Below are 20728 nucleotides of genomic sequence, written 5' to 3'. Positions count from 1 at the left end.
TTATGTGTGTGTATATATATATATATATATATGCATACATATATATATTTACCACATTTTCTTTGTCCACTTGTTGATTGATGGGCATTTGGACTGGTTCCATATTTTTGCAACTGTGAATTGTGTTGCTGTGAACATGTGTGTGCAAGTGTCTTTTTCATACAATGACTTATTTTCCTCTGGGTAGATATCCAGTAGTGGGATTGCTGGATCAAACAGTAGTTCTACTTTTAGTTCCTTAAGGAGTCTCTATACTGTTTTCCATAGTGGTTGTACTGGTTTACATTCCCACCAGCAGTGCAAAAGTGTTCCCTTTACACCACATCCATGCCAACATCTATTATTTTTTGATTTTTAAATTATGGCCATTCTTGCAGGAGAGTAAGGTAGTGTCTCACTGTGGTTTTAATTTGCATTTCCCTGATAATTAGTGATGTTGAGCATTTTTTCATGTTTGTTGGCCATTTGTGTATCTTCTTTTAAGAATGGTCTAGCGAAATGAATGAATTGAAGTGAGAAGGGAAGTTTAGAGAAAAAAGAATAAAGAGAAACAGACAAAGCCTCCAAGAAATATGGGATTATGTGAAAAGACCAAATCTACGTCTGATTGGTGTACCTGAAAGTGACGGGGAGAATGGAACCAAGTTGGAAAACACTCTGCGGGATATTATCCAGGAGAACTTCCCCAATCTAGCAAGGCAGGCCAACATTCAAATTAAGGAAATACAGAGAACACCACAAAGATACTCCTCGAGAAGAGCAACTCCAAGACACATAATTATCAGATTCACCAAAGTTGAAATGAAGGAAAAAATGTTAAGGGCAGCCAGAGAGAAAGGTCGGGTTACCCACAAAGGGAAGCCCATCAGACTAACAGCAGATATTTTGGCAGAAATTCTATAAGCCAGAAGAGAGTGGTAGCCAATATTCAACATTCTTAAAGAAAAGAATTTTCAACCCAGAATTTCATGTCCAGCCAACCTAAGCTTCATAAGTGAAGGAGAAATAAAATACTTTACAGACAAGCAAACACTGAGAGATTTTGTCACCACCAGGCCTGCCCTAAAAGAGCTCCTGAAGGAAGCACTAAACATGGAAAGGAACAACTGGTACCAGCCACTGCAAAAACATGCCAAATTGTAAAGACCATCAAGGCTAGGAAGAAACTGCATCAACTAACGAGCAAAATAACCAGCTAACATCATAATGACAGGATCAAATTCACACATAACAATATTAACCTTAAATGTAAATGGGCTAAATGCTCCAATTAAAAGACACAGACTGGCAAATTGGATAAAGAGTCAAGACCCATCAGTGTGCTGTATTCAGGAAACCCATCTCACGTGCAGAGACACACATAGGCTCAAAATAAAGGGATGGAGGAAGATCTATCAAGCAAATAGAAAACAAAAAAAGGCAGGGGTTGCAATCCTAGTCTCAGATAAAACAGACTTTAAACCAACAAAGATCAAAAGAGACAAGGCCATTACATAATGGTAAAGGGATCAATTCAACAAGAAGAGCTAACTATCCTAAATATATATGCACCCAATACAAGAGCACCCAAATTCATAAAGCAAGTCCTTAGTGACCTACAAAGAGACTTAGACTCCCACACAATAATAATGGGAGACTTTAACACCCCACTGTCAACATTAGACAGATCAAGGAGACAGAAAGTTAACAAGGATATCCAGGAATTGAACTCAGCTCTGCACCAAGTGGACCTAATAGACATCTACAGAACTCTCCACCCCTAAGCAACAGAATATACATTCTTTTCAGCGCCACACCACACTTATTCCAAAATTGACCACATAGTTGGAAGTAAAGCACTCCTCAGCAAATGTAAAAGAACAGAAATTATAACAAACTGTCTCTCAGACCACAGTGCAATCAAACTAGAACTCAGGATTAAGAAACTCACTCAAAACTGCTCAACTACATGGAAACTGAACAACCTGCTCCTGAATGACTACTGAGTACGTAACGAAATGAAGGCAGAAATAAAGATGTTCTTTGAAACCAACGAGAACAAAGACACAACATACCAGAATCTCTGGGACACATTCAAAGCAGTATGTAGAGGGAAATTTATGGCACTAAATGCCCACAAGAGAAAGCAGGAAAGATCTAAAATTGACACCCTAACATCACAATTAAAAGAACTAGAGAAGCAAGAGCAAACATATTCAAAAGCTAGCAGAAGGCAAGAAATAACTAAGATCACAGCAGAACTGAAGGAAATAGAGACACAAAAAGCCCTTCAACAAATCAGTGAATCCAGGAGCTGGTTTTTTGAAAAGATCAACAAAATTGATAGACTGCTAGCAAGACTAATAAAGAAGAAAACAGGGAAGAATCAAACAGATGCAATAAAAAATGGTAAAGGGGATATCACCACCGATCCCACAGAAATACAAACTACCATCAGAGAATACTATAAACACCTCTATGCAAATAAACTAGAAAATCTAGAATAGATAAATTCCTCGACACACACACCCTCCCAAGACTAAACGAGGAAGAAGTTGAATCTCTGAATAGACCAATAACAGGCTCTGAAATTGAGGCAATAATTAATAGCTTACCAACCAAAAGAAGTCCAGGACCAGATGGATTCACAGCCGAATTCTACCAGAGATACAAGGAGGAGCTGGTACCATTCCTTCTGAAACTATTCCAATCAATAGAAAAAGAGGGAATCTGCCCTAACTCATTTTATGAGGCCAGCATCATCCTGATACCAAAGCTTGGCAGAGACACAACAAAAAAAGAGAATTTTAGACCAATATCCTTGATGAATATTGATGCAAAAATCCTCAATAAAATACTGGCAAACCGAATCCAGCAGCACATCAAAAAGCTTATCCACCATGATCAAGTGGGCTTCATCCCTGGGATGGAAGGCTGGATCAACATACGAAAATCAATAAACGTAATCCAGTATATAAACAGAACCAAAGACAAAAGCCACATGATTATCTCAATAGATGCAGAAAAGGCCTTTGACAAAATTCAACAACTCTTCATGCTAAAAACTCTCAATAAATTAGGTAATGATGGGACATATCTCAAAATAATAAGAGCTATCTATGACAAACCCACAGCCAATATCATACTGAATGGGCAAAAACTGGAAGCATTCCCTTTGAAAACTGGCACAAGACAGGGATGCCCTCTCTCACCACTCCTATTCAACATAGTGTTGGAAGTTCTGGCCAGGGCAATCAGGCAGGAGAAGGAAATAAAGGGCATTCAATTAGGAAAAGAGGAAGTCAAATTGTCCCTGTTTGCAGATGACATGATTGTATATCTAGAAAACCCCATCATCTCAGCCCAAAATCTCCTTAAGCTGATAAACAACTTCAGCAAAGTCTCAGGATACAAAATCAATGTGCAAAAACCACAAGCGTTCTTATACACCAATAACAGACAAACAGAGAGCCAAATCATGAGTGAACTCCCATTCACAATTGCTTCAAAGAGAATAAAATACCTGGGAGTCCAACTTACAAGGGATGTGAAGGACCTCTTCAAGGAGAACTACAAACCACTGCTCAATGAAATAAAAGAGGATACAAACAAACGGAAGAACATTTCATGCTCATGGGTAGGAAGAATCAATGTCGTGAAAATGGCCATACTGCCCAAGGTAATTTATAGATTCAATGCCATTCCCATCAAGCTACCAATAACTTTCTTCACAGAATTGGAAAAAAATACTTTAAAGTTCATATGGAACCAAAAAAGAGCCTGCATTGCCAAGTCAATCCTAAGCCAAAAGAACAAAGCTGAAGGCATCACGCTACCTGACTTCAAACTATACTACAAGGCTACAGTAACCAAAACAGCATGGTACTGGTACCAAAACAGAGATATAGACCAATGGAACAGAACAGAGCCCTCAGAAATAATGCCACATATCTACAACTATCTGATCTTTGACAAACCTGACAAAAACAAACAATGGGGAAAGGAGTCCCTATTTAATAAATGGTGCTGGGAAAACTGGCTAGCCATACATAGAAAGCTGAAACTGGATCCCTTCCTTACACCTTAGACAAAAATTAATTCAAGATGGATTAAAGACTTACATGTTAGACCCAAAACCATAAAAACCCTAGAAGAAAACCTAGGCAATACTATTCAGGACATGGGCATGGGCAAAGACTTCATGTCTAATACACCAAAAGCAATGGCAACAAAAGCCAAAATTGACAAATGGGATCTAATTAAACTAAAGAGCTTCTGCACAGCAAAAGAAACTACCATCAGAGTGAACAGGCAACCTACAGAATGGGAGAAAATTTTTGCAACCTAATCATCTGACAAAGGGCTAATATCCAGAATCTAAAATGAACTCAAACAAATTTACAAGAAAAAAAAAAACAACCCCATCACAAAGTGGGCGAAGGACCTGAATAGACACTTCTCAAAAGAAGACATTTTTGCAGCCAACAGACACATGAAAAAATGCTCATCATCACTGGCCATCAGAGAAATGCAAATCAAAACCACAATGAGATACCATCTCACACCAGTTAGAATGGCAATCATTAAAAAGTCAGGAAACAACAGGTGCTGGAGAGGATGTGGAGAAATAGGAACACTTTTACACTGTTGGTGGGACTGTAAACTAGTTCAACCATTATGGAAGACAGTGTGGCGATTCCTCAAGGATCTAGAACTAGAAATACCATTTGACCCAGCCATCCCATTACTGGGTATATACCTAAAGGATTATAAATCATGCTGCTATAAAGACACATGCACACGTATGTTTACTGCGGCACTATTCACAATAGCAAAGACTTGGAACCAACCCAAATGTCAATCAATGATAGACTGGATTAAGAAAATGTGGCACATATACACCATGGAATACTATGCAGCCATAAAAAATGATGAGTTCATGTCCTTTGCAGGGACATGGATGGAGCTGGAAACCATCATTCTCAGCAAACTATCGCAGGGACAAAAAAACAAACACCGCATGTTCTCACTCATAGGTGGGAATTGAACAATGAGAACACATGGACACAGGAAGGGGAACATCACACACCAGGGACTGTCGTGGGGTGGGGGGAGGGGGGAGGGATAGCATTAGGAGATATACCTAATGTAAATGACGAGTTAATGGGTGCAGCACACCAACATGGCGTACGTATACATATCTAACAAACCTGCATGTTGTGTACATGTACCCTAGAACTTAAAGTATAATTAAAAAAAAAAGATCATCCAACCTAGATTAATGTATTGTTAAGTTTTTGGGGATTTTATTGGTGTTATTTTCTCTCCTTTGTTGAACTTGTGAATATTTATATATTTAGTACTTTTCAAAAAAAATTAAAAAAATAAAATTCATGGTCTGAAACCACAATTACTTTTGTACCAACAAAAATATAAATATAAATAAATATAAATATACACACATTTATGTATACATATGTAAACAAATATGTTTTTAATGTTCTTTAATTCCAGTTTCCTATTGAACTTGTTTCTTCCCTTTCTTATTTATATAAACAGCACAATGTGATCTTTAAAAATAATTTCTAAATTACCTCATAAGTAATTCCCTACAGATGTTCCCTCTTTCTTGTTAGTGTTTCTGATTTGCCCACAACATTGGATTCTGTTTAGCAACCAAGGCTACAGTGTAGCCAGACTGACTAAAGCAATGACAATTTTTAATACCATATTTACCAACTAAGAATCAGATCATCAGTGCTGAATGCAACTGTGGCAAAAACTCTCTCCCCAACAAATTCTCTGTGGCTTGAGAACACCCAGGCTAACTAGTTCTGGAAAGAATGGGAATGAAACTGGATTTCTGTGTTGCACATAGCTATGCTTCAAGAGGCAGGACTCGATAACAGGAACTCCCTGCAGGAAGGACAGCATAGAATGAAGACTGCTAGGATAAAGACCTAACCTTTTTAAGGGTGGTGCTGGGGTATGCCCACTTTTTGCTATTTACAATGGTGTGCTGGAGCTGACTCTTTCTTATGTACTCACAAGAGCTGATTCTTAAAATTTCCAGATTTTTGTGAGCCAGTTGATATGTTGATAGCTTGAAATAGGCTGTAGTAGAACTACTTACACCATGGAAACTGGTAAGTGCTACAAATCAGCTCCCCATTCCCCGAGAGTTGGTTGTTGGACATTTCCCAGACCATCACTGCTTGTCTGACTCACAACTATCAATGAGATAGATATTACTGTCCCCATTGTACAGATGAGGAAACAGACAAAAAAACTTTAGGTCTTAGGGATACATTACAGAGGGCATAAAACAAAACAAAACAAAAAACATAAAAAATCTGAAGCAGAATGAAACTGCCAATGCAGAAATCGGGACAAGACAGTCCTGACCCTGAGGGCTGTATCTAGAGGAGAAAGATCCTACATAGAGGCAGGCAATGCGATAGTCTCAGGAACTGCCAAACTGAGGTTCAGAAGGCTGGGAGAACAATCTCAATGAGGAACTAAGGGATCAAACAGAAAAGCCTCCAGGGGGAGTTCAAGACTCCTCCACCCTTTTCCAGCCCCTATCTCTCCCTGCTTTGGTTGGATGAATCACATTCAAAGGCAAGAAATTCCAGTCCCCTAAGGAGGAAAGGTTTGCTCAAGCTTGAAGGCAGGAATTGGCCATGTTTCCCAGGAAGTGAAACTTTCTGAGAAGTTACAAACTCAAGACACAAGGGTATGTTCATTGACTTTAGATTTACATCCTCGCAGTGACTGGAATGAAAAAGGCCCTTGGCCAAGGTGGCACCCTCCTTCCTCTTCAAGGAGTTCAATCTAAGGCAAGGGCCCTGGCCCAAAAAAAGTCCAAGGTGAAGAGCCAGTGCCAGCTCAGTCACAGGGCATTCAAGTGAGGTTCAGTTTCTTCTGAATTTGGGTTTGCAGCCAACTAATAACCAAATATTACTCTGCCAGTCATTGTCTTGTCATGTATTTCCCTCAGGAACCTTGAGGGGAGGGTAGACTGTGGTTTGGACCATGGTTGAGGTAAGTCTGGATCTATGGCATTACCTATTGTTTTCTCAGAGACCAAGAAAATGAACAGCTCATACAGTTCATAAGAAGCCAGAAGTAGAATCAGATCTGATTACGACAGTGCCTATGTTCTCTTCTAGAGCTTTGTCTTGGGCCAAGCCAGGTGACCTTAGGAGAAACTCTCTTGCTGGGGTCCTAGAGGGGAGGAGCTGAACCTCCCTTCTTACATGCTGATCTGTTTTCTGAAAAGGGAGAAAGCATGAAGGCAGGCAAAAGCCTTGTTTCTTTGAATATCTTGAATGAATAAATGAGATAATATACATATAGTGCTTAGTCAATAATTGGCATTTGACAGATGGTAGCTAATTTTTCAATATGCTACTAAACTATGATTATAATAATGCTCAGCCTCTGGGACCAAAATAAGAAATTTGAAGACTGAGTCAATTAAGAGCCATCTCTTCTGCCTCTGCTCAAATATTTTATCTTACTCTGGAGTTATTAAGAAAATAAGGAATTTGGAGCTAGGATTCAAATAATTCCCCAACTCTTCAAAACATAATGACAATGATGTTATCTTCAATGTTTCTTTGGGATTTCCTGAGTTTCTACTTCCTAAATGTCTTTATAGAGGAAAACCCTCAGCCGTGTCATCTAACTGCTGCTCCTCCTCCTTCTAACATTTGAGAAGCCACCTATGGCAAACTCTAACAGGCACATACCCCATAGCTAGCCCCCTTCTTCCTCGCTTATGAAGTCCTGATTTTACCCAAGTAGAGGAAAGCAATATCCTCAAAAACGACTCCTCAGGTGATAAACAATAATTAGTCTAAACTAACTATATTAATCCATTTCTCTTTATCACAGATTGGTTTAGAGTATATATTTCACCAAGTTCTGGCCAGCAGGATCTGAAAAGATGTCAGTTGGCACTTCTGCAAAATGTGTGTGCAAGAGATGTGTGCAAGGAAAACCTTAAACATCTTTCCTGCTTTGGCTTTGCATGTGAAAGAAAATATGATGCTTGGATGTCTGATTCCAAAATGGCGGCATGGAAGCAAGCTGGCTTCATGCCCCCCAACCACAGACAACCAGAAACAAATGTACAGCACTGAGATTATCACCAGCAATATCCCAGAAATCAAATATGAAGATGAGACAGTTCCTGGGGCCACAAAGAAGTGAAAAAACTCCAAGCAGACGGGAAGATAATCAAACTTCCACATCCATGTCACCTCTCCCCCGATTCTGCCTGACACCAATCTTGTGGAAAATTTCCCCCAAACTCACAATTTCTACACTGGAAAAAGTGAGATCAAGGTGGACAATCAGCTTCCCCATCATCCTGGGTTCCCTAGCAGGAAACCTGTCTTTGTCTTAACCCACAGTAAGCATCGTGACATCCTGAAGGGAGATATCCCTGGGGACAGGCAGAGACAAGGAAGAGGCAGATTTAGCATCCCCAGCCCTGGGAAGTCTGCTCTGTCACTTGGCCAAAGGAGATGCCAAATCAGAGTGGCTGTTCTGTGGCTGTAGGAGGTCTGTCCCACAAGGTCCCCTGGGCACAACCCCCTAGTCAGTTTTCCCACACTGCTGGGGCTAACCTCTTTGGGACCTCCCCCATTCCGGAAAGGCAGTACTCTTATTGTTGACTAGAATGGAGATGAACCTGGGCTTAAGGTGCTGCCTAGAGCCAAAAAGGAGGCAGTGACCTAGTGATATGGTGCTTGGAGCAGTAACATACCTTAGCACAAAAAGATCACAAAGATAGTGGAAAAAACTGATCCCAAGTTCTGACATAGTTGAGCTGAAGAACCAACCCCTAATCATCTACCTCAAGACATTATGTAAGAGAAAAATGCATCCTATTATTTAAATCTTTTGTAGGCACATATTCTATAACTTGTAAACAAGACATCCTATACCTCATCATTTCACAAACTTACCCCAAAATCCCCCTGGAGTGGTGGCAAGAAAATCCCATTGAAGGCACACTGGGAGTAAGGGCAGTAACTGGTGTTGAAGAGCTCCAGGATGCTTTGATGGCATTGTTGATAGTTTCCAATACCCTGGATTTCAAACTGCTGGAATGGAAGAGTCATCTCAAATCTCTTGGTGCAGGGGGTCTTGTAAAGGTCACTTATGTTCACTACCTTCTTATATCCAGGATGAAAGCATGGGTCCCTGAGAATTTCATTACTTGCAACCTGAATGGAAAAATCACTTGAAAGCATCATGTGTGAACGCTTTGGATACAAAAGGTACAGTCTGACTTAATCAATATGTAGGCACTGTACAACATCCCACCACTTGGTATTGGCATCAATATGTCCTGCCCTGCCTTTTTACCCTTAGGAATAAATATGAAAAATGGATTTGTGTAACAGGCACCAGAAGTGGTATCAGATATAAATGTATTTGGCTAGTCAAAGAATGCTGATGTAGTTAAAACTGGGCCCAGAAATGCCATTAGTTTGAAATGTCCCTGAGTGCTTAGTCCTAATCATCTAGGTCAGGAGCAAATTCACAAGGAAACTCTCAAGGTTGTCAAAAATTTGGGCCTGGGGGTAGTTCTCCAGGAGCCTACATAATTTAAAAATTATTTAAAAAAAATTTTTTTTCTTCTTCAAGCATTCTCCTATCCAAGAAAAATAATTTTTTTTTTGAGATGGAGTCTTGCTCTGTTGCCCAGGCTGGAGTAAAATGGCGCAATCTCAGCTCACTGCAACCTCAGCCTCCCAGGTTCAAGCGATTCTCCTGCCTCAGACTCCTTAGTAGCTGGGATTACAGGTGTGTGCCACCACACCCAGCTAATTTTTTGTATTTTTAGTAGAGATGGGGTGTCGCCATGTTGGTCAGGCTGGTCTCGAACTCCGGACCTCAAGTGATCCACCCGCCTCGGCCTCCTAAAGTGCTGGGATTACAGGTGTGAGCCACCGCGCCTGGCCCAAAAAAAAGTAATTTCTAACCCACAACCTACTAGGGAAGAAAGGAGGCTGCTGTGGATAAGAAGGTTAGTGGAGCTTTGAGGCTCAGTGGATGTCTCTCAGCGCCCCCTACTCCCAGGACCATCTTATTGGTAGTGGTTTTGAAAACCAGAGAGAATGCTTTGGAGAAGAGCAGAGAACTTGTTATCCTTTCAGTGGAGACAGGGAACAGCTAGATATGACATCCTGGCTTTGTGTTTACTTGTCAGGGTGTGCCTGGTACTCACATGATGTTGAGTATGTTTAACTTTTGTTTTCTTTTTCTTTTCTTTTTTTTTCTTTTTGAGATGGAGTCTCACTCTGTGGCCCAGGCTGGAGTGCAGTGGCACAATCTCTGCTCACTGCAACCTCCACCTCCCAGTTCAAGTTATTCTCCTTTCTCAGCCTCCCAAGTAGCTGGGATTACAGGTATGTGCCACCATGCCCGGCTAATTTTTTTTCTTTTTTTGTATTTTTAGTAGAGATGGGGTTTCACCATGTTGGCCAGGCTGGTCTCCAACTCCTGACCTCAAGTGATCCACCCACCTCAGCCTCCCAAAGTGTGTTTAACTTTTCTTGTCTTCAAAATGCAGAAAGCATCTGGGGACAAGATGACAAGATTTGAAGTGTCAATTGATACATTTTGTGTTTCTCCTGAAGTGTTTTTTTTTTTTCCTTCTCCTCTCCAGGTCATTTCTAACAACTCTGTTTTTTTGTAGTTTGTAGGAAAGGGAGCTTTAAAAAGTGGTCTAAAAGAGCTTATAAATTGCAATTCCCCCTCCAACAAGCAATATTCTACCACATAATTTTCATTATCAACCCCACGAGGGGGAGAAATTATTTCCTGAGAGAAGATCTCAGTTGTGTCTGTGGAGATAACGCAGTAAACAAACATGGGAGGGGATGTCTGACTGAAACAATTTATAGGGGTCAACCAGATGTAGTTCAATATCCTGCCTAAAAAGGTTTGGAAAGTACAATAACCAAGTTCAGACAACTACTGAATTTGAAACAGAAAACAACAGGATGTGGGGGCTGGAGGTGCAGATGTGAAGAGGGCAGGTCTGGATTGAGTTATACTTGCCTGAATGTCCTTGGCCAGTTTCCGCCAGAGTGCCTGATCCTTCCCATAGCACAAGAAGCTATGTGTGTAGACATTGTAGTCCTTGCCATAGAGGCGAAATTGCAGAGCATTATCTGGGGACTCGATAGTCTGATTTTGGGGTACAAAAGTGATTTGTGTAGAGGCTCCCCCAAGGTCCAAAGCTCCAAAGGTTTCCTGATTATTGGTTTCATATGGGACTATGCTGAACCACCTTGTTTTCTGAAAGACAGTACAGTTACCAGTGCTAGAAGTCTCTGGACACCCTGCTTTTCATACTATCTATTGGAGTCAGGGATTTCCTAAGGCAAAGAAACAGGGGCATAAAGGTGAGGCAAAGCTCACTAGAGGCTCCTGATCTACAACAGATTATCAGCAAGAAAAGAGGGGCTTCAAAGACATAGCTCAGACTGCCGGACATAGAAGCAGTGTAACTGGTGTTTAAAAACAAGAGGTCTGAGGCCAGACACATTCAAGTTCAAATTCTCACTCAGTCGCTTGTTAGCTGTACAGCCATGGGCAGACTAATTACCCTCTCTAGGCATCGATATGGGGCTCTAAAATGGGGATGATGTAGTACCTCATACTGTTGTTCTAAGGATGAAATCAGAGAAAACATGAAAAGTGCTGAGCACAGTGGGAGACACATAGCAGAAGGCAAATGTTAGCTATTCTAATTTTTAACGATAAATTTTTAATTTCCTTTATGCCTCCCTAAGGTAAAGACATGTCCTTATTCTCCCAATAGTAGAAGGTCTTGTAAGAGAATTATACCTCTGGTGACCCTTACAAATGTGAGAGTAAATTCATTCATCCAGTCATCCATCCATCCATCCATCTATCATTCATTCATTCATTCTGGCTAGCGACCCAAGTACTGCCTGAGATAGCAATGGCATTGGCCTCCAGAGAGCCACCTCCATGGATGCTGTGAGATATTCACCTGACTGAATTTGCCCAGCAGATAGTTGATAGTAATCCAGCCATAGGCACCTTCCTCTTGGCCAGTAATGATCCTGGCACCCTGGAAGTCAAAGGGGTAGTTGCTGAGGCTCCTCTCCACCACATCCAGAACCCTGTCTGCCAACTCTTCACTTTCCATCCTGTACAAAGGAAGAGCTGAGGTTATCATTTTTGTTTTAATAATTATATTACATTACCCATTTCAGCTACAGCATCCACACAGTGCTACTAAGAAGTGAACCATAATGCCCTGGAATAAATGAAGAGATGGGGATCTTCGCACACAGCTGTCCAAGAAACCCCTTTTTTGGATGAGGCAGAATTAATATTTTGTTCATCTCTCTCCAAATCCACATCCTTCCAATCCTTTCATAGGTTGGTTTTCCTTAAAATACCACTTTTGTTCTGAAGTTCCCTGGCTCAAAAAGTTATCAAAGGCTCTTAAAATTACTGTGGTGGTGATAGCTGGGTATGGTTTGATGACCATACCTGAAGCTGATGTGTGCTATATTAACCACTATGGGTGGCTCCTAGCTGGTTACATGGCCAGACTCTGCTCCAGGTTTTTAATTAGGGTTCTAGTAGAAATCAGGTGGCAAATGACCTGGAATAGACATCCAATCTCCTCTGCTGCCAGACTGGGAAAAATCTTCCTCATATTACAGCTCAGTTCTTGGGTCTGTTTGAGACCTTGAGACCTAAAGAAGGAATCTTCCAGGGTTGTCTTAATGAAGATGGGATGCAATTGCTTCCAAGATCTAGGCTACCCAACACTGGGAGTCTCTGAGCGAGAGGATGCTACCTTCCAGCTGGCATTAGGCCCCTAAATGGCCTAATGGCGTCCACATCTAAATGGCGTCCACACCTACTAACTGCCTTCCTTTTATCCCCAGCTTTTCTCCCCTCCAATCCATCTTCTCTACCAGTGTCACCAGTTGTGTAGCATCCTTTAATGGCTTCCTACTATCTCTAAGATAAACTCCAAACTTCCTAGCATGGCCCCATAGGGCACTTTGTGACCTGGACCCTTCCTTTTCAGAATCCCACTCAGAATCCTGGCTCCACCACTTCCCAGGTGTGTGACCTTGGGTGAGTTACTTAACATTTGTAAGCCACAGCTTCCTTATCTTGTTAATAATTATTAATTTCATAGAGTTGTTATGACAGTGCAATTAAGTGCTTAGCGTAGTGCTAAGAACATAGGAAGGGCTCAATAAATACGAGCTGCTACTATTATTATCATTATTATTTTACACTACTTACCTATCTTCTATCTATGCAGAACTACTTACAGTCCTCTGAATACGCCTCTCACACTTCCCTACCTTTGCACATCCGGTAGAACACAAGCTCCATGAAGTCAGAGACTTTGTCCTGTTCACTGTTATATCCTCAGTACTTAGAACAGTGCCTGACATATAATAGGTGCTGAATAAACATCAGTTACTGAATGCATGCTGTCTGTTCTGCTGATAAAGCTGTTCCCCGATCCTCCAACTCATTTTTCATGATTCAGTTCAGGCATCCCTTCCTCTAAGTCTTCCTGACCTCCTCTCACCCTGGGCAGGGCCAAATGTGCTCCCACAGCAGCTCTGAGCACTCCTCTATTAAAACACTGATCACCCTGCATTGAAACTGATTTCCTTGAGGGTTGAGTTTTCATATTCTGGATAGAGCAGGCACTATATGCTGAATGAATGAACAAGTGAACAAATAATTCACACAGGTATCAAGTGATATAAAGATGTGCTAGTTGTGAATATTTATGACCTGGGATGTCTATGAGTCTCCTCTTATCCTCTTCCTCACAGATATTGAATAGTTAAATCTGTAGCCCCAAACCCCAGAGTATACGGGCCCAGTCTTTCTCTCCCTGTGCCCCTTCCCCCTTGAATCCCCCATAGGGAGATGCACAAGGGGGCTTTTTTTTTTAACATACATAAAATCCTACCCCTATATATACTAAGAGTTTGAACATTTTATTCACTTACTGAAATATCCTTTCTTAAGTATGGACTTGGGTGTGTAGAACTTGGGGTATTAGGGAGTGTGGCCCTTTCCCATAACTTCAGAGGCTCTTTCACTGCCAAGCCTAACTCCCAGATACTCTTGGTCCCTACATGCTGCTATACCTGAGCAACCGCATGCCTGCCGTGGCTCCCAGGTAAACGGGTGTCTCTTGGTGCTGGGACCTTGGAATCACTTCCCTAGCTCTTTCCATGCAATCAGTCAGGTAAATGCCTATTTCATTTACTTTCTGAACAAATTTTGAGATTCCAGGACCTAGGAAAAGATGTAGAAGATAACAATCTTTTAAAAAAAATTATAAAACATACCTTGACAATAGTAGATCAAAATATGGTGTTTTGAAAAAAATAGAAGAAAACAATTTCCTGATGTACTATACGTTAGGTTATTGTACTTAGAGGGTAATTCACTGGACCTAGCCTTGAGAGGATTTAATTTCCAGACTTTAAGTTGGGTCTGTCCAGTGTTCAATAATTCTGCCACTGGATGGCGCAATTTCATATTCAATTGCATAACATTCTCAGACTTTAATGGGGATCTTATAGATAGCTACTCTGTTAGCTGCTTTTTGATATTTCCTCCGGAACACTGTAATTAATGACACTAGTTCCTAAAAGACCTAAAGATAACACTTGGAATAAAAATTAAGCAGCAGACAAATTGGCTTTTACTAAAAAGATGGAAGCTGCCACTAACTAGTTATCTGATCCTGGCCAGCACCTTAAAGTTTCTGAGGTGGAGTTGCTTCCTGTTACAAGAAAGAGGAACAGAATCTATGTCTCTTCAGTGACTTTTCCACTCCGATATCCTGCCTCCCTAGCAAAACTGTTTTTCCAGTTTTAGAGCAAAACCGACTGTTGCTATGGAGGATTAGAGCCAAGATTCCTTAAGCTTTTTGAAGTTATAACAACACTTTCATCTCACATTAAGATAAATATCTACACTATCAGTGCTTCATAGCAGAGTAATTGCTTTAAGGATAATTATTCAAATAAGTTATCCAGATCATTCACAGGTTTTCAAACAGCCTAATAACCATGAGAAAATCAGCTCTAAGTTACCAGCTAATTGTTTTGATTCAGAAAATTTGGTGTTAAATATTTGATTAACTAGAGAACTCTCTCTTTTGAGAGGGAAGAATCCTTCATTGTTAGGCCAAACGCTCATGGGATAAGTCTCAGAAGAAGGACATCTGCTAGATTTTTTTTTTTGAGACAGAGTCTTGCTCTGTCGCCCAGGCTGGAGTGTAGTGGCACGATCTCGGCTAACTGCAACCTCCGCCTCCCGGGTTCAAGTGATTCTCCTGCCTCAGCCTCCCTAGTAGCTGGGACTACAGGCACGCACCACCATGCCCAGCTAATTTTGTTGTATTTTTAGTAGATACAGGGTTTCACCGTGTTAGCCAAGATGGTCTCCATCTCCTGACCTTGTGATCCGCCCACCTCAGCCTCCCAAAGTGCTGGGATTACAGGCATGAGCCACCGTGCTTGGCCATTAAAATAACTTTTAAAAATGGAAGGCAGTGTGTCAAATAAAAGCCAATAAAATGAGGGATTTGGGCTTTAAGAAAGGCCAGAAGTACTGTCTCAGATGGGGCCAAAGTGTCAGTATTGATGGGGCTACTGGGTAGAATGACTTGCTCTCTTGGAAATATCTCCTCTCTACTACTTTCTTGACGACCTGTGAAAATTAGTGGATTCCACAGGCTGTCAAACTGAAAATCAATTATCTTCTAGGATCTAGGCTATCAGTCTGACTAAAAATAAACAGTGGGTTCCCAGCTCAAAAGGCTAAGAGAGATAAAAGTCAGAGAGATTGTGGTATAATGGTGCATGGTAGGGTACTGGGTAAAGGGAGTGAAAGCTGAATGTCAACCACTCTAACATATTATGACCTTAAAAGAAAAAAATTATTGATATATAATGCAGCAGCTCAGAGTAGCAGGAAACCTAGAGTGTAATTAGGAGACCTAGATTCTTGTCTCTATTCTGTTGCTACTTTCAAGGCACTAATCCTCCAGGTTTTTGTTTCCTTCTCTGTGAAACAAAATTTAAACGATCTGTAAGTTCCTTTTCCCAGCCCTAAGAGCCTATAATTTGGTCTTTCCTGCCTACACAGAAGCTGAAAGCTTTGAAAAATGTCTTCCAAGCTGTAGATCAGGGTACAAAGATTAAGAGAGCAATAAATCTCTGAACCAGACAGATTAGCATCACCTAGGAACTTCTTAGAAATACAGATTATCAGGCTTCATTCCAGATCTGCTGACTCAGAAACTCTAGGGGATGGGACCCATCATCTGTGTTTTTAACAAGCTCATGCAAGTTTGAGAAGCACTGGCTAAGATGTAGACTTGAAGTCGGGCAGAACTTGGTTTGAACCACAGCTCCATCACTTACTAGCTTGAGTAACAAACAAGTGGTATAACCTCTCTCAACCTCAGTGCCCTCATTTTTAAAAAATTAGTATAATAATGCATACCTCAAAGGGAGATTATGAGGGTATACTGAAGTAACACATGTTCAGTACTAAGTACATAGCATGCAGAAGTGTTCTGTTGATGGGAGCTACTATTAATTATATTTACGTGTGTTTATTCTTAGGTTTTGATCATTAACGACTGATTTCAATATGTTTTCTGTAACGATAACATAACAACAGCAGCTGCACTGTTTTCTTCACTTGGCTTCCTATGCGTGGGACTCCTTTTTCTCTTGTGTTCTACTGGTCATACACCTCTCATGTTCTCATGCCCCACTGTTGGCCTCCCCTTCCCTTGGTCTTCATCTTACCTTTAACCCTGCATTCTTCTACTTGATGCACCACCCCTGTGTCATTCTCCTTTTCTGCTGGCCACTTATAGATGTATAAACTTGTGTGAGAAGAACCCGCATCCAGCACAATCCCATACTGAAAGCAACACAGACCAAAAACTTATCAGTATCACATCACTCATCTCCATATTAGGCTTGCAAGAGAAAGGACTGGAATTTTCAAAAACATGAGGAGAAAGTATTTGAGAGGAACATTGAGGGGATGGCACTGGAGTCACTCCGATCACAAGATCTACCAGGACAACAACCCTGCTAGAACGGGGCTCTTCATGCTGTTTGCATGTTAGAAATATTCAGACCTTATGCAGAACAGGGCCCAAGAAGCAGTATTGTTTAGAAGCTTCTTAGGTGATTCTAATGTGCAGCCAAGATTCAGAACCACATGCTGAAGTAGCTGAGACACTATGGAAGGAATAGAAAGCCATTAATCTATAGTCCCCAAACTTGTCTACACATTGGAATCATACGGGAATCACCTGGAAAGCTTCAATGGCTACTGATGCTTGTGTCCTAGACCCAGGTATTGTGATCTAATTGATGTGGTATTGTGTCCTGGGCTTTGGAATTTTTATAAGGTCCCACATGATTCTAATGTGCAGATAAGTTTGGGAACCACTGAGTTACTCCATTGAGTGCCAGTAAGACGTAATAAATATGTTCATCTAATTTTAGTTCAATAAATGCAGAGTTTGTTTTAAGGAGAGGTGTGAAAAACACTAAATACACTCACTTTTAAATTATGAATATAACTGTAAAATTGTATTTAATATATTTTACAATATATGTACTTAAACTTCATGTTTTTAGCTTTATGAGTAGGGGGAGATGAAAAGAAGAAAAAAAGGAAGAAAGAAAGTCAGCAGAGGAGAAGAAGGACAGATGACAGCAGGAGAAAGAACTAGAAACAGAAACTATACACAGAAACATAGAAGCAAGGGCTGGGCAATAATTTTCAAATTGGTGCCCCCTTTTAAGTACATTAAATGAGGGGTAGCTACAGTAAAGTGTGCAAATACTAGGCATACACCTCAATAAATTTTTGCATATGTGCACATCCATATAACCACCACCCAGATCAAGATACAGAACACATTCTAGCCCTCATAAGGCTTCCCAGTGCCCCTCTCAGTCAGTTACACTGTCATAACTTCTACCACCATGTATGAGTTCTGCCTGTTTTTGAACTGCAATGTATGAACTCACATAGTATGCCTCCTTTATGTCTAACTTCTTTCACTTTACACTATGTAAGATGAACTCAAACTGTGTGTATCAGTAGTTCATCTTTTTCCATCACTGCAGAGTATTTCATTATATGGATATACTATATTTTTATCCATTCAACTGTTGATGGACATTCGGGTTATTTCCAGTTTGGGGCTACTGGAAATATAGCTGCCAGAAACATTCATATGCATTTCATTTTGTTGAAATAAGCTCTCATTTCTTTGGGGGTATCTACCCAGGAGTAAACTGCTCAATGCCCATTTTGATCAACTGATAGTCATCTTTGGTTATATCTCTGGGCTTACTCAGGATTAAAAAATTCCATGATTGATTAATGACATCTGATATGAACTTGGGAGAAGAGCATGATGGCACATGTGCTTTTAAATCTTCCTTAGAGAAGAAACATAGAGGGAAGTAAATGGGGAAGCGAAAGGAAGAGAAGAAGGAGACGCTTGTCACATGGCTGCTTATTTAAGCTGCAGACCTCAAAGTATGGTCTGCCACTTTAAAAATGCTTAATTTAGCTGTGTGTGTGGGTGTGTGTGTGGGTGTGGTGTGTGTGTGTGTGTGTGTGTGTGTGAATCTCCCTACATATATAAGCTAGGTTGCATGAACAGAAGCAGTGGTCTGGAAAGAGGAACAGTAGAAATGACCTTGTTTGGTTCATGGAGACACCAATGTAGGGGCCCCAGTGAAGACCTGAAAATGTAGGTGGCAATGGGTATATATATCATCTGCTATGAATCTAAGAGACTCCAGGGAGAAAAGAAGACAAGAAATAGGATTTAAGAGACCTCCCTGGACCACTAGGAAAAGCTAAAAGTAGAGCCTATTGAGTGTCAAACTCTACTCCCTTTCACTAGACCAGGGAGTACCACCGTGCAGACCTTGTGAGGACCCTTGACCTGCCATAACCTCCACAGTGTTCTCTTCCTAGTTACACACAGTGGGGATTCCCTCCAGTAATTAGCATTATGCCTTTAGAAAGAAAAGCGCCTGTATGCTGGCTTTGGGCACAGCAAGGAAGCAAGCTGGACAGACTCCTCTGCAGCTAGGCTTGCAGTGAAAGGAATCCAAGAAATGGCTTAGGTGGTGGCCATTGTGGGCAGAGAGGAACACTGACTAAGGTCTGGGGCCACTGGACCCTTGAGAAACCTCCCAGAGTGGAGAAAGAGGCTCAGGAATTACATGGCAGAAAATTCTGTTGTTTCCTAACAGAGCCCCTGATTTCTTCCTGCCAGAAAATGTTCCAACCACAGCAGCATACGACAAAAACTGGCGAGGTAGAAGCAGCAAGCAGCATTTATCTGGGATCAGGACATTTTATTCTAACATTGTTGATATGAAAGTCATTCTTCCCATAGAGCCAAAGAACCAGGCTTGCTTCTGTCAGCTTGTTTTCTCTAAGGCCTTACTTACACAGTGAGGTAGTTGAGAAACAAAAGCTTTTACTACGTTTCATTTGACAAGTGTTTGAGAAGGGGGTAAAGCATATTTTAACGCAAATTGAAGACATTTCATCTTGTGTACACAGTACACTAGCATGCTAACCTGTGCAACTGTGCCAAACATTTTGTCTTCTAAAATGGCTTGCAGAATAAAAAACTGGCATTGTTTGCTGCTTGAGAGGCAGATAAAGCTTGACTGAAAGTTCAATTTGAGCATTTGGGGAGCTTGCCTTTCTTTGTTACAACATCCATCAGAGCCCAGGTAGCCACAACGTTTTGTTCTCTTTCCACCACACCAGCATTTTCCAATGCATGTTCCAGAGAGTACGAGGCCTACAAGGGCTTCAGTAAATAAAGCCTCCCAGAAGTCTGGAGAATGTTCATGTTCTCTCTGCCTCCTGGGCTCAAAAGTCCATTAGCTAGTGAATGCCTCAAAGTCTGGCAGTGGAGAAACCCAACATTTCTCTGTAGCTTATATTTAAATATTTCCAAAAGTCCCTATGAGTATATCCTTTAAAGAAAACAGTAAGATTTAGGTGGTAAGGAAGAGATCTGACACTCCCTCGGGATTATTTCAATATTATTTTCTATTTTAAGAGTACTAAAAGTTTCTTAAATATCACTTATAAAATGAAGTAAAAAAAGATGTTTAAGATTCTACTAATTAGATATCACTTTTATTTTTATTTATTTCCTTCCAAGTCTTTTTTGAATGCATCGTATTGCCCAAAGAAATCAAAGAATTAGAAAAAAATCTACTCTAAAATTCATACAGACCAAAAAAGAGCCCAAATAGCCAAGGCAATCCTAAGCAAAAAGGATAAAGCCAGAGGCATCACATAACCTAACTTTAAACCACAAAGCTATGATAACTAAAACAGCATGGTACTGGTACAGAAATAGATACATAGATCAATGGAACAGAATAGAGACCCTGAAATAAAGCCATACACTTACAACCAACTGATCTTTGACAAAGCTGACAAAAATAAACAATGGGAAAAGGACTTCCTATTTAATAAATGGTGGTTGGAAAACTGGCTAACCATATGTAGAAGTATGAAACTACACCCCTACCTCTCACCATGTACAAAAATTAACTCAAGGTAGAATAAACACATAACTTGTAAGACCCTCAAACTATAAAAG

General features: G+C 40.7%; 1 protein-coding gene across 12 annotated transcripts in view; it reads right to left on the bottom strand.

Annotated features, from left to right (window-relative positions):
- Positions 1–20728, bottom strand: part of ENTPD1 (ectonucleoside triphosphate diphosphohydrolase 1) — a 207694-nt gene that overhangs the window by 45238 nt on the left and 141728 nt on the right. For 10 of the 12 annotated variants that reach the window (XM_055093209.1, XM_055093210.1, XM_055093211.1 and 7 more), the window contains 5 exons: positions 16860–16977; positions 14175–14325; positions 12023–12182; positions 11062–11301; positions 8958–9218 (listed from right to left, as the gene is read on the bottom strand). In XM_055093209.1, the coding sequence (XP_054949184.1) occupies positions 8958–9218; positions 11062–11301; positions 12023–12182; positions 14175–14325; positions 16860–16977 (930 nt within the window). The remainder of the gene's footprint in view (positions 1–8957; positions 9219–11061; positions 11302–12022; positions 12183–14174; positions 14326–16859; positions 16978–20728) is intronic. The other 2 variants (XM_055093213.2, XM_055093214.2) reach the window with 2 other exon arrangements.

This window comes from Pan paniscus, chromosome 8 (genome assembly GCF_029289425.2).
Source record: "Pan paniscus chromosome 8, NHGRI_mPanPan1-v2.0_pri, whole genome shotgun sequence".
Lineage (NCBI taxonomy): Eukaryota > Metazoa > Chordata > Mammalia > Primates > Hominidae > Pan > Pan paniscus.
Note: the sequence above shows the minus strand (reverse complement) of the source record. Positions and strands in the feature narration are given on the sequence as shown.